General features: G+C 53.2%; 2 protein-coding genes across 2 annotated transcripts; both read right to left on the bottom strand.

Moving 5' to 3' along the window:
* Positions 1-2,597: 2,597 nt before the first annotated feature.
* Positions 2,598-4,867, bottom strand: N0V96_005951 (uncharacterized protein; the record flags this gene model as incomplete). Its single annotated transcript, XM_053189428.2, has 2 exons — positions 2,598-4,684; positions 4,786-4,867. The coding sequence occupies 2 exons, from the start codon at positions 4,865-4,867 to the stop codon at positions 2,598-2,600; spliced, it is 2,169 nt and encodes a 722-aa protein (XP_053052881.2).
* Positions 4,868-7,951: 3,084 nt separating this feature from the next.
* N0V96_005952 (uncharacterized protein) lies at positions 7,952-9,442 on the bottom strand (the record flags this gene model as incomplete). Its single annotated transcript, XM_053189427.1, has 1 exon — positions 7,952-9,442. One exon carries the CDS (start codon positions 9,440-9,442, stop codon positions 7,952-7,954), a length of 1,491 nt encoding a protein of 496 aa, XP_053052880.1.
* Positions 9,443-14,983: the final 5,541 nt, after the last annotated feature.

A 14,983-nucleotide genomic window follows, 5' to 3' on the forward strand; every position in this document is an offset into this window, starting at 1 on the left:
GTGAAGGGAGCAGAGAAATATATCAAAACATTGTCAAGAAGGTATTCGTAGCAAGAAGGACGAAAGAGAATCCCGAGACGTTGTATTCGTAAGAAAGGTCGATAAGATACGGCGAGACAGGGGGGATCCCTAGTCTTCTAGGCTGTGCACCAGCTCTCGAGCAAATGGGAAACGGTCAATTGAGGCCTTCCGCTGAGCGGGGGGGCACCCCAGCTAGGCAGCCAGGGCCTAGTTGGGATGCGTTCATCCTTATTGTTCAAATGTTCGTTTCGTCCATCCATCCGGGGGTGTGTGGTTTGTGACGGGGAGGGGCCGATTGCTGAGAATGCGGGAATGATGACTGGACTGGCAAGAATGCTAGCAGCTAATAAGATGGGGGCACCGTATGTGGGAAGGGTCACCGGTTGCGAAAGCGGCATCCAGAGTGTTGCAATTCAATCCGACATGGGTTTTGCATGCCGGCCCGTGGACTGACACATTTATCAGGTAAGATAACTAAATCCGAGGCCTAGCCCAAATGATCGTCATTGTTAGCTCAATACCCTTCAAAAGGGTTTCTCTCTCTTGGGCATTGCCTTTTCACAAGGCCGCACTTTTGTAAGATGCATAAGAATCAAGTCCCAAGCAACAGAGCGAGCTCTCGGACAACTTTGCCGGTCTCGGGACCGGAAAGTGGGGACTCCAAATTGACCTTTCCAAACGTCGGGAGCGGATGCGGAATGGGGTTGCCGGCCGAAGCAAGCAGCCCAGTAAATCATCCTAAGCACCTTACCTATTGACGCCACTCCCGTCAGTACCTCGTCGGTTCAGGTCGAATTTAAACCAAAGTCCCAAACTTCAATGTACCAAAGTTCCTTTTAGATATGAAGACCAAATTACCATGAAATGGCCTTCCTGATAAGAGAATCCAAAAGAGAATTCGTTAAAGACGTCTTCCAAGTTTCATATCCATGCGGTCCCAAGGGTAGTAATATGAGCCGCCTCCCCCATTGCATCCCGCCCATCTAGTTCCCTGTCCCTTGTAGAAGCTTGGCGTTTTAAGGAACCAAGCTTCTCACTTTCATGGGAAGGGCCATGTCTAGTTTATCCCACTTGCTTAAAATCACCCGTCTTGGGGGCATATCTGTTTATTAGAGACCCCTGTCGCTGACTGTCGTGTATGAACCGCATCTTTTCTCTGCATCACATGAGTAACCTTATATCGACTCATTTCACTACCTGCGGTGCTATGCAGGTACTTAGCCTACTATCCTACAAGACGCCGTCGTTGAAGTGTAGCCATGGATGGACTTGAATCACATCCATCGGTCCCAGCATCAAAACAAAGCAAAGCAGCGGCCGCCGCATCAAATAACCACCCCTACACCATTTATCCCTACTTAACGCCCCCTCCCCCGGGCGCCTGTCAGCCTGCCTGACACCATCGGCATCTCGTCGCTCAAAATGGCAGGTCCAGTTCCCCTCATCACGTCTCATTGGATCATGACCGGCACCTTCAAGAGAGCTCATCGGCCTCTACGGAGTCTGGACATGGCAATCGTGTCATATGCATCCTTTTCTTGTTTGCCTTCCATTTTTCCCCAGCCGTTTTAGCCTTGATTTGTGTGTACCACGTAGGTATCATAAGGGAACGAGACCAGGCAGCAATCCCGTAGATATTACTTACAAGATTCCCCAAGACTGATCTCTATTTTGGTGGGCCGTGAGAAAAGAAGAAGAAGAAGAAGAAGAAGACGAAGCCATGCTCGCTTTCCAAATAATCTTTTTTTTTCCCTTCCAGATCGAATACCATTTCTCTCTTTTCTACCAGTTCTTTCATCGCTAATCAATTTCAGAATTTAACGTCGCACGCGTACCACCCAGCCTTTCTGTTTTCCAGTCTCAACTATCAGCGGAGGTATCGGTTCGAAACTGGAGGGGGCGACTTTACGATTTGGCACCGATTTCTTCTTTTCAAGACTCAACAATAACACCAACTCCCACTTCACGAGTCCACTCACACAGAACTAGCAAAGAGCATATTTTCATACGGAGCGGAATATAATTATACTTTGATAACCTCTGCCCCAAAACCATGCAAACTCTTTCAAACACAAAACGCACTTTAGCCTCCTGGCCGTGGTAATCTGTTCTTGATGTGTCCTTCATGTGCGATAAAACGTCTTCCAACGGCCTCTCTCGCCTAATGTTTTCCACATGATGGTACGGGAGAAATAGAGACAGAGAGACCGATGGAAAAACGAACACACTAAACCACCCAGTATAAAAACGCCTCCCAAAGCCAAAGCCTCAACGCAACCCCATTGGGCTTCTTTGTTTCCCCTTCCCCAAAAACTTGTTTTGACGCCGCCAGGCAATGCAATTAATGAGCGCCTTCCCCACCGTTTCGTCTTTCCTTTCCTTTCCTTCCCTTTCCATTCTTTCTCTCGTTCGTGTCGAGAATCAAAACATTAAGGGAACCTCGCTGTCCAAAATAAAACATTAAACTGACGATGACGAACCCTCCACGGGGTTTAGTCTGCTTTGATTGCTCTGTCCACACGATGTCAGCTTCGTTTTCAACGTAAAAATCCGGGAAGTGAATTAAGGAAGAAAGCTTACCCATAAATCCTCCGAACAAACGCGTACGCGCTCAGGAATCCGACCGTCCCCGTCAGGAGGCCGTACACACAGCACGCCATGAAGCTGTAGCTGAAGAACAGCATACTACTCACGAAACCGGTAATGTGCAGCTTGAAAAAGTAGTACCACACGCAGTACAAGAAAACCCAAACGGCGCTTCCGCCGCCGACGGCAAACGACTGCCACCACCAGTTGTAGTTCTCGGCGCACAGCCGGACGTAAATTGTCACGACCGTCACCTCGGCAATCGTCACAATCAATATCACCGACACCACGGCCAGGAACCCAAAGACGTAGTAGTAGCCGCTCTTATCCTGCCAGACGGACTGGAACACGAACAGCAGCTCGATGAAGATGACCGCGAAAGGGATCAGCCCCGCGAGCAGGACGGACTGCCACGACTTGATGTACCACGCCTGCCGGGGCACCTGGCGTGGCGCAACGCTCGTCTTGGTCGGATGCTCCCATTTGGCGCTGCGGACGAAGCCGAACCAGGAGCCGGCGTAGACGAGGGGCACCTGGATGCAGAGCCAGAGGAAGATGATGGCGACGAGGGTGCCAAAGGGGATGGCCGTGCTCGAGGCCTGCGCCCAGACGAATAGGTTGAGAATGAAGACGATGCCGAAGAGGAGACCGGGGAAGAGGACGGCGGTGACCAGCGCGTTCTTGCGGAAGTCCTGGCCGTCAAACGTTTTGTAGACGCGCGCGGAGAAGTAGCCCGAGAAGAGGCCGGCAAAGACGAAGAGGCCGACGCCTACGCTGATGAAGCCGCCGCGGAAGCTAGGGTTAAGGACGCCGAGGGCGCTTAGCAAGACGAGACCGATGGCCATGAAGAGCAGCTGCATGCCGGAGCCGACGAGCGGGGCCAGCAGGTAGCCGTGCAGGGGCGTTCGGAAGACGTCGGCGTGCAGCAGCTTCCAGCCTGTGACATCCTCGAGAGCCTCTTCGTCGGACGACACGTCGGCGTCGTTTTCGGCGTCAATTCCGGCGCCCTGGTCGAGCAGTCCGCCGGTCTTCTCGGAGAGTCTAGGGGATTTGTTGCCGGCCGTCTTCTTGCGCTTCAGCTTTGGCTTGCCATCCTCGAGGGGCACCTCCTTGTAGCCCTTGATATCGGAGCGGATCGTCCTCGCAAGGATCATTAGGACGATGCCCGTGAGCAGACCGCAGATAATGAGCGAGTTGACAATGGCCAGCCAGTGGATTTTCTGGCCCTCTTCTTGGTTGACAAAGTACAGATCCCAGCGGCGCGACCACTCGACGTTGTTATCCTCGCGGAAATAGACGGAATAGGTGTAGGGTACGGTCAGCTTGGCGCCGTCGTCGGCGAGGTCTTCGTCGTCGTCGGTAGCGGGGTGGTACGAGGAGGAGTCGAGGTTCTGCTGTTGCTTCGGCGTCTCGGAGGACTTATTCGGGGCGAGGTAGAGCTCAAAATTCTGGTCAATATTCTGCAAATCCGCAGGGCACCCATTCTCGTCGCGCTTGTTATTGGGACCGATGCTCTTGGGGTACACCTCGAAGCCGACAACGACTTTGCCGCCGCGCTCACCCGCCTTCCCGGGGGCTCTGCGCCAGCGAATGACAATGGTGTGGTGATTGTTGAGGAAGTAGCGCGGCTTGCCGCTGCTGGCCGAGTAATCCGTGAAGCCGAGCTTGAAGCCGGCAGCATAGTACTTGCGGCTCTTATCGACGGTGACGAAGCTCGTGGCGCCGGGGAGATTATCGACGATCCACTCGGTAACGTAGCCGTCGTGCACCATGTCCTTTGCGCGGCGCATGTCCTTGCGGCTCATCTCACGGTTGCACAGCAAGTTGCACGGCTTGTCCTGTCCGACAACCAGGTCAATGTCGGATGTCTTAATCCTGTCGCCACGGAGGACCTCGCCTAGGTTCAAGGGGATGCTTTGTCCGCTAAGCAGTCCCGTGCCGGGCTTGCGCTGGCCCGTCGGCGGGCACACGAAGGGGAGGTCGTAGTAGGCATACTGCAGCTGGGTGTTGTCGGAGTAGACCTTGTTCACGAGTAAGGGGACCTGCTCGCCGTCCTTATAGCTCTTAATCGACCAGCCTATAGTTTAATTCCGAGGTATAGTCAGCGGGCAATTGCTCGAGCAAGAGAGATGTGTTTGAGATCATGAGCTGGGAGGCTTCTTTCTGAGGGCGGCAAACCTGGAATGTAGAATGCGTCGGCTGGTGCGGCGAGCAACAGGGAGACGAGGCACCCCAAGCCGGCCTTGAGCACCTGTCGCATCGTGATTTAGTTCGGCCTTTGCGAGTTTGTCGTCGTCGTCGACGAATTATATCCGCATAGACCGTCTCGGCGAAGCTTGTGTAAGTGGTAAGAGAGGTGTCCTTGTAAGATGGGCGACCTGTCCTCTGTGATGGTGGTTGTGGTTTAATTGGGGTACCTTTCCGGCTTGGAGGGCATTGAAGGGCAATGGAGGATAAAATTAGCCAAGTCAGGAACGCAATCAAGGTAAGACGAGTCCGGTCGCGTTCAGGTTCAGTCGAGGGTCCGTGGCTGCACGGTGTCTCTCTCCGCGCCACGCCGCCGCCGCAAATGGGTGGGAGGGCGGAATCCAAAAAATAAACTGGATCGGACTGGGCTGCGCAGATGTGCCGGCCCCGAAGGATCGCAAGAGGAGGAATCTCGGGGTGGTAAAAGGTAACGTGAGGTGAGGTAAGCTGAGGTGGAAACGAGTGGAATCGGTACCAAGTACCCAAGAAAGAAGTCTAAAGGTAAATGGTCAAGTATCAAGCTTCGAAATCTAGAACTCTCCCGTCTTGTTGAGAAATGACGCAAGCGAGCCCGCCGTCGGCCGTTATCGTTTTTGTTTCGAAACGGGGTCCAACCTTGGAAGAAAGGATGAGGATGAGAGGGCGAGTTGAGGTGTTGTTGTTGTTGGAAGTAGGCAGGTTGAGTGGCGGTAAATGATGCACGCAGCACGGGGGGGAAAGGGGACAAGAGGAATACAAAGACACACTCCAGATGGAAGGGGGGATGGGAGGGGATGAAGAGGCAATTGGAAGAAACCGAGGACGTTGACGGGATGCAGCTGGCGGATGGAGGACGGGACGGAATCGGCGGGAAATAAGACCAGTTCACAAGGGGGGAGGAGATGAAGAGAGCATGGGAATGGGAATGGAAATGGGAGATTCACTGGGATTGCATGGCATGAGCAAGCACACGGGCTGCGAGCATGGGGATGGATGGTCGGGATGGTCAGGATGGGGGTCTTTTGGGGATCGATGATGGGCGCACGGTTCAAGACCACTTCTACGAGTCCACTGAGAGGTGATGTGAAGCATCGATCAGAGAGAGGCCCGGAGTAATTCATAAATTGCTTTTAATCATTCAACCTCAATCTGAGATGCCGTCTTCCAGCGTAGCATCGCGGCCGTCGAGTGCCATCCATCCCTCACTGGAGTCCCCATGCGGCATCTGGGGGGGAAACCTCTCTTCCCCTCTCTTCTCTTCCACAGACGGTACTTGCCTCGCCTTACATTGGATATCTGTAGCTATGTACTTCTAATGTAAAGTAAGGTAAGGTAGGCACGCTCTCCTACGCGCTTCAGTTCCTATCTCGCGCCTGCCAAGACCAACATGTCTCTCAATGGGAAGCGCAAGACATGAGCGGGAAGGCTTATCGCAATTCACCAATACCCCATCCGTATGCGTACCTTGAAATTCTTTCCAAGACTCTTTGCCCAATCCCACAATCGCAAGCGGTAGTACAGACATTTCTGCAGGTAGATATGTAGGTTGCTCACGGAAGTGCGCCCCAACCCCTATATCTGCCGCCGCCCGCTGTCCCGCCGCACCAATCAACATCTGCTGTTGGGGGAAGCTAAATCCAACCGACACGAGGGGGGTGTTCACTCTTTGGGGCAGGTCGCAACCAAGATGAAAGGGGTGTCGGCGTCGTCACGTGTAGTTGTGATTCGTGCATTACTATCCGTAGTATTCTACAGAATAGGATATTCATACTCAAGAAGAGGGATGGTGGTTATAATTTGTGCACAGCTTACCTCCCCCCAGAACTTACGCCTGAGCCTCACCCTCAGCTTTGCAAGCCTCCGAATCGCGGAGTCACCGCACTAGAAACGATGCCATGTGGGAGCAGACGATCGATCTTATTTAGTGTGGACAGTTTACGCGGCTACCGCTCCCCTTAGTCAAGATACTATCAATAGAAACACAAGAACAAACCACTTTCTGTCTCGTAGACGATCGCTCCCTCTCTCGAACAAACAGCATCGGGAGAGTGGGCTGTTGAGCAGTGACAGGCCGGATGTTAAGACCACCCATATATCGTCATCTTTCTCCATTCCCAATGTCACGGGGTTATAGCATGCAATGATGCAGCTTGCCAGTCAGTTTGCCAGCTTGTGCCGGATAATCAACCCCCCACCTTTCCTCGCCAAATCCCCAATCCCCTCATTTGGCCAGTGACCTTCCAGTCCGAGCTTCTTGGGAAAATCATGCTGAGAGTCTGGGGCAAAAAAGCAGGACAAAAGCGGGATAGCAGCCAAAAACTCCACCGCAATCTTACCACCAGAAGCAACAGGGGAAAATGGAAAACGATTCAATGGGCCTAGAACTTTCTGGGTGTCCAGCACGGCACGGCGGCACCTTTCTCCCCTCTTCGTCTCCGCCCCTTCATATCTTCCGGCCCCGTGTCCTTCCGTGCCGGGCCCCTTTACCTCCGCCCCATCATCCCGCCCCGCCTTCCGGGTGCCACACTGCCCCGGACAGCCTTCACTTGGCATTTCGGTCTGAAGACGGGGTTTGACCTCTTCGTACGGACTGTACGACCCGTGGCAAACACGCCGTGTGAGGCTAAGGCATTATTCGGATCCGAATAAAATCAGGCCCTATGCGTTGAGGTCAGTTTCAATCTCCTAATTGATTTCCTTAGTCTATGTGTGGTTCTCTTATACGCGAGAAGACAAGCTTCTTTCTTCAAGAAGTCAGTATGAAATAATGTTGTCAGGCCTCATGAAGTTGTAGGAGAAACAATTGACTTAGGTTATCAAAGAAGGGCCCAGATTTGAGTGATTCTGTCAAATTATTACTAAGTATTGATGTGTTTATCCAATTTGCCTCTTGCTCTTTGGGTATCTTCAATTCCAACAGACAAAATTTCCTAGTCAACAACAAAAATCTCCAAGTCAAAGTGTCCCAAATTTTAGTGCCCAAGACTCCGGTTGCCAGCCAGCTCGATTCTCTACTGGTATCGTCGCCCTCGAAACAAAGGAACAAAGGAAATTGATGAAAAGGGATATCGCACGCAAATCCAAAATAAGTCGTAATTCGTCAACGCAGAACAAGAGCTCAAGCCGCAGAGACCTCGCCCCGCCCCCTTGCAGACAAGTCTCCATAGCTAGGCAGCACAGAAGTGCCCTGGAATTCGGGTGCGGGCTGCTGCAACAATCTCGGCTGGAGGAAAGCGTCCGCATCCGCCTCCTCTTGCTGTGCCATCACAGCTTCAAAGGTGGGAAGGCCCATGTCAAGCGAATCGAGCTGCATGGGCGGCTCGAGGGCGACTTGCAGAGGAATGTTCAAGTTGATCTTGGAATCGCCAACGACTATTGTCAACTGCAGCGTGTAGGTGCGAGAGATGAGGCAGGCGTGGAAGGTCGGAATAAAGGTCTTTCGGGCTGTGGGCAGCTTGAAAGGGATCTGGAGAGCGGCCTTGTGGAAGATGGGAGACGAGCGGTCCTTGCTCGAGCGGCGGCTGTTGCCCTGGCGCTGACTGTCCGAGTCGGAGGGGCTGCCTTCGCGCATGCCATCGCTGGAGTATCCGGAATCGCGGCGGGCGGTGGAGGCCAGCTGCTGGCGCCAAGCAACCTTGTCGACCGATGTCGAGAAGAGGGAAACGGAGGTTTGGTATGCGAGCTGCTGGGTCATGGCGTATGCCTCTTGGCTGTTTCCCATGTTGGGGAGCGACGACATGGGCGTTGCGCCATACCAGGTCTGAGCTTGGATCTTGGCCGAGACAGTGCTGACCTTGGGAGGCAGGATATCGGCAGAGGTAGGCTCAAAGTTGAGGTTGACCAAGACCGAGCCCTCGGAGGCTCCGCGGCCGTCGGCAGTCAGGTAAACGGCACCAGGCTGAGCAGTTGCAGCTGTGACAGTGCCCTGTTTGGAGGAAAAGATGTTCTTGCGAATGGTCTTGGTCTTGCTGAGGGCGTAGTTCTTGTCCTGCTTGGTAATGTTCAGAGGCGGGTCCTCGGGGGATCGAGGGAGGACTTTGATGTGGTGGGCGTCCTCCATGACCTTAATCGGCTTTCCACCAAGCTCGTCCTGTCGCACAACGCGGGCCTTGATGACATACTGGATCTGAGCCATGTCAGGGGCCATGTCGTCCCTCTCCCAGCCGCCCATGGTCGGGGGCAGACGCATGTGGTAGTCTTGGATGTAATCGGACTGAGCCTTGTGAGTGCAGGCGCTCATTGTCAGTTGGTGGGGGATGACAAAGTTGAAGGGAATGGTGTAAGCCCTGCCGGCCTCGAAAATCCGAGGTACGGGGTAGGTGGAAGCGGGAATGGGCATCTCGAGCTTCAGAAAGGTATGAGAAGAGAGCTGAGGGATCTGAACAGCATCGAGGCGAGTCCTTGAGATGCCGATGAGGATGATCTGAACGAAATCGAATCGGCTATCATGGCTAGGCGTGATTGTGACCTCTCCAGAAATGGGGTTGCCCGAGGTGTAGACCTTGGAGCTATAGTGGTCGTTGATCTTGACCTCGATGCTCTGCTTCCTGGTGGAAGCAGGCTGTCGGGCAAAGGAGATGACCGAGCTCATGTCACTGTGGCTCGACATTTTGGCTGATTGATGGTAAATGGAGCTGGTTGGGTGTGACGATGACGATGGTGGGAAGTGTCCCCGAGGTGGGGTGTAGCTTATATGTATGTAGACGAAGGCTTGAGTGAATATCCCCCAGGTATTAGATGGGAACCAAATGGAGTCTTGTGAGTGACGATATGGTAATGAAACCAAGTTGAAAGCCTGTGAGTGGTACGGAGATATATAGACATTTCCATGACAAAAGGGTGGGCGAGGCGTGTCTCTTTAAAGGTCGGGTCAAAGTCAAGGATGGGAAGGGAGTAGATGGATGGGCAGGAGTGCAATGCAGCGTGTTTGTTTGACTCGACTCCTGTCGACTTGAGCAGATCCATGGCAGCAGACGCCAGGGCCGGAAACAACCTGTAAACCCTCCACCGTCGACGTCTTCCTCTCGCACTTGCAAAGGGCGGGCTCCTCATCCTCAGCCTGCGTGATGGAGGGAGGTGGGAAACGTACCGGTACCTGGCCAAGGTACACGAGGTACTCGGATGAGGTACCGACATTTTGAGAGTGGGTGGTGGGTGGCAGGTAGGTGCCCGGGCGGGAGACTTGCAGTTGCATGGGCGGGCAGTGGCCGAGACGGGAACTTGAACCTGCTGTTGACCGGTTGTTCAGTGTGTTCAGCGTGCAAAGGAAGGTGGAAAAGTGGAGAAGAGGACAGCAGAAAGACAAAATCTGAAGGATGGGATCCACTAGAATGGTGGATGGCATGGCGGATGACTGGCGCTCCCAAAGACGAGCTTGGGTGCTTGGTCTCGACAAGTGACGCCCTTCCTGTCGAGCTTACCTTATACAACAATACGCTAAAGAGATCCCCAGCGGTGTTGCAGGGCATCCTCCGACTTCCATTCCCTCTGTAGACTCCTCTGTGGACTGTGTGACTGTAAACTAAGGTAGGTAAGGTCGGTGGAGACTCCGAGACTCCGACCCTCAAAACGTCGCCAGCTGCGACAGAACGGCGTGAAAGGCGTGAATGGCAGCTATGACTCCGTCTTTTGCTCCGCAACTTCTCTGGGCCATCCAGGTTTCTTGTCACCGTTTCTCATTAGAACTTAGGTACCTTAGTACTGAATACCTCTTGAAAGTATGTTACCTACCTCAGCTCACTAATGTTTCGACATTAAAATCCATTGTTGCACAGAGAAGGATTCAACTGCAACAGACCCTGATTTCCAATGCCCCAAATGATGCCATGAAGATCATGCAAGACGCATCCAACCCCAGGCTCACAAGTTAAGGTACATTAAACAGCAGTGTCTATGTTGTCTCTCCCTGCCGTTTCAAAATTAAAGGCTGCTTAGAATTCTTTGAGATTGGTAATCCAAGACTGGGAATCTCAGATTCAACTTTGCTAGCGTGTCGCACTTGGTCGCCAAAAGAGTCATCATGTCAACTTGGACGTCGTGGAAAGGCGCAGGACCCGCTTTAAAATGACGAGAACCGAGCAAGACCCTTTGACTGGACCTTCCTCCACTACAACACGGCGCCGATGATCGGCAGGTGCTCCTTACCTTAAGGTACTTTGGCAAGAACGACACAGCAGTTCCCGCCTGGTGCTAACTTTCTGATGCTTGGTAAGGTGGTAAGGCACGAGAAGAAGCACCTCAATAGTTTCTGAATCAAGGGAAACCTTCATCTTGCCGGCCGATGCTTCTGACATGCATCTCTACCCACTCGGATTCCCGACCATCGCCAACGGAACCCGGGTCAAGCCTCTGGTACAGTCAGTCTGCTGACATGACGGATCGATTTCGACCCTGATGACTGTGACGCCAGCGCCAGCCAGCTAGTGAAAGCTCAAGTCTCTCGCCGATCCCACACTCGAATTGACAACGGGCAACGTCTGTGCAAAAACAGTGTAAACAACCCGCAGCCCGCCCAAGCACTTGGCTGCAACCTTGGCCGAGAACCTATCGTGCTTCCGGTACCCTCATGCATACTCAGACCACTGACATGGCTCGATACGCCCTACTGCCGTCACGCTGTCGTCCGACACCAAGAGATTGTCAGCCGAATCTCCCATCGCCCTACCGGATGACATTAACGCAAAAGACAAAGACCGCACTAGCATCTGTTCACAACAATGTTTACTTGCAATGTCGCGGACCACTGCTCTCGGAGCTCAATCGGAGCCGTGCCAGACTCCAGCCGTTGCCATCTCCAGACTGGGGAATGGGGAATCAGAATAGAGCTAAGAGAGCCGCCCCCGCGACACCACGCAAGAAGCAACTCAAACCGAGGATGATGCGGGCACGCGGGGAGCAATCATGGGATTCAAGATCCGCGACCCCAGCAATCTGCCAACGGCTGCAGCGAGCCAACGTCCAAACTGTCACACTGTTATCTGCCTCCCTGCGGCCTGCCACTAGGTTCCTTCAACACCAAGCTGTGATAAGACGCACGAGACAGCAGGAGAACCACAGCCGGGCAGCCACTGGTACACTTTTCAACCTGCTGCCGAGGAGAAGTCTTGTCAAGTTCGCTGGTCTTCAATGATCAACCCCAATCGCGTCGCCAGTCCGACACCGCTGTCCCAATCAACAGCTTGAACTCGCTCTACCACCCTCCACGATGACTGCAGGCAAGGGTGGGAAATTTCCTCCCCTAGCACTTCACTTCGTCATGGCTGCAATACCCAGTCACACGCACCAGGCGTATTTTCAAGCATGGAAGCAGGTGTGCCGTTGGTTGAAAATTACAAGCCTGTCGAATAAACAAGGGCGGCCTGGGTAGACTGACAAAGGGTACGAACACACAACAGGTACGACAAGTATCGCAAGTACCTCTACCTCGAATCAGTCGTTTTCACCCTCAAACACACGCGAGGTGGATATCGCAATCCAGTGGACAAACGACGTGGATGAGAAAAAAAAACTAATTCAATTGCAAAGTTCGCAAAAACACACGACAACCGGCTGGGCTTTACGTACACGGAATCGATGTCTAATGAGATCCATCCAGGGGCGCGGCGCTTTGCCTTTAGGTGCCTGGCGGCTGTTGCTGGCATTACACGAGATCCATGCCATCGGGTCCCCTTGACGTACACGGTCGAAAGTGGACTCCCGCGGCGGAGGCACATCGGCCACCCGGTTCGGCCTCCCGTTAGCGGTCGATGCGCTCTGTCAAGCCGGTGGATCCCCCGGTGGTCTGGGGCCCTGGAGGTTGCCCTGATCCATCCCAAGGGTGCGCTTATGGGGGCGTGCCTCGCGAGTTCTTAACGTTAGGGGACGCCGAAAGTAATGAGATCCATCAGAGCTACGACCATGACCATCGTGAAGTGAAAATTTTACACTCGATCCCACGCCTTCAAAGTTTCAAAGGTCTCGAATGGCCACTCGCGGCCTCGCCAAGGTAGTGGCCGCATTGACCATTGGATGGCACACATGCACACACATATGGAACATGCAAAAGAACAAACAGAGAGAAGCCATTACTGTCACATCACGAATCGTCAACCAGTTCGGGAACTGCAGGAGAGGCCCCGAAGAGTACAGCTGGCCACGTTGCGGCCTACCAGGAGCACAATTGGATGTCAAGCAACAACAGCCGCACGACGATGGTGAGCTTATGACTGATGAGATCCATCGGGGCGATGACGCTAGAATGCATGGAACGCCTGGATGGAAGGCTGGAACGAGCCAAGTACGTCAGGCCAAGGCACGGGAGCAAGCGGATCTTGAAAAGGTTGAGACAGGACAACTTGGGGCTCCATCGCGGAACAGAATGGGGCTCTTCAGGTTACAGCCTGCGGCGCATCACTACCTGCAATGCTGCATGGCCATGCTGTGCGGCTCCTTTGTGAGCAGCAGCTAGTGTAGAGCCGCCGTGAGGTTCTGATCGACTGACCCAAATCAGGGGTGCATACGGGAAGCAGGCCAATGTTGGACGGGCATGCTTGAGAACAACGGGAGACAACTGTGGGTTCGTTTGATGTGGATTATGGGTGTTTGTGACGATGGTGCAATACCACGAATATCCCAAGCACAATATCCACTTTGAGCCGACGGCAAACGAGCCGTGGATGGCCGCGGTCTACGATGGCACATGGGTATTTGCGATGTCGACAGTCGGACAGTGTGGTTGAAGTTTTTTTCGAGAAAAATTTTACGAGTAATTTGTTGCCTCTTTTGCGCAGAGTGGAGTGCCACAAGCGCCATCTGTCCAAGGGAAAAGGACCCACGATGCGCCTTTGAATGGACAGCACTGGAGACATCCCACGCTCCGGAACGAGAGTCCGGAAGTATTACCTAACACTCCCGTTAACCGCCCTTCCGCACATGGCCTCATCGCCAAACGTCTATGGCCAGAACCCAGCGGGCCAACGATGATGGGATTCCGCCTCCAATCGGGACGGGGAGATGCTTCAGACGACGGCTTTGGGACAGCCTTTTTCGATTCCAGGTCATTCCCGGACCACGAAAAGGCGTCATGCACACATGGCCATGCACCCACACGCAGGTCTACGCAGTAGAAACTTTGGAGGCCAAGCCCAAGACTCTTATTGACTCGCGCGCCCAAGGCGCCCTACCACTAATGTACACCGCGCCCTGTACAGCGCCTCATGTCAAAGTCGCTATTGCACTAGTAGGCTGGTGGACAGGCCGTAGACAAACACACATATCACTTGGGCATCTCCCGGTTTATTGGCAACCAATCCAGACGATGAGAGCTGACCAAGCTCCATGATGAATAATTCCCGTCTTTGCTATACCGGAAATTATAATCCTCGGGGCTGAGGTGACCCAAGACACCATCACTGGGACTGTATTGCGTCAACCTTCGTGGCATTTGCTCACCAAGCTCATTACGTGCTCTCTACAGTCGCAAACTTTCAGACCGCCCAGGAATTGCATCATGCACGCCTCCACTGACCACTTTCTACCTGTGAAAGGGAGATGGCAAAGTGGTCAGGTAAGCTTAGACTGCAAACACTGGTAGTTCTTACCCCGGTTTAAGCAAGCTTATTCCTTCGTGGGGAACTGTGTGTATGTGTATTATTCAGCTTCCCCTTCTGCTTCAGTAGGTATGTAGTCGAAGACGACATGTTCCTCTACATTATCTACTTTCTCTTTACCCCAGCTTTGCGACGACGCCACATGCTTTCTCTTGCGCCCGCACTTCTACCAAAGACGGTCAGGTGGCGGTCAGGACTAGACGATCCGTCAACCGAGTTGTTGGAAATGGCGTTTGGGACAGTCTCTGTCCATGAATGCGCCGTTTTTGGTTGGAGTTGGTCATCCCCCCTTTGTCCAGCTTACTTTACCTTATACCCAGATTACCGCTTGAATTATCTCTAGAGGTAAGCTTAACCCAGTCATGGCGACGGCTGGTTTCACATCACTTCTGGCTCGAGAAATCCCACTCATCTAACAGTGGCAGAGCATCTTGCTCTGTCTATTGTCTTTATATAGTCTACATGGCTTTTTTGGCTTTTTCCAGCAACCAGGGCTCATCTAACATGAGCATGTTCACGTGTGCACGGGGCAAATCTCAAGCACGATTTAAAGGGTGCATCAT

The sequence above is a fragment of the Colletotrichum fioriniae genome, assembly GCF_027942845.1.
Source record: "Colletotrichum fioriniae strain IMI 355084 chromosome Unknown scaffold_6, whole genome shotgun sequence".
Lineage (NCBI taxonomy): Eukaryota > Fungi > Ascomycota > Sordariomycetes > Glomerellales > Glomerellaceae > Colletotrichum > Colletotrichum fioriniae.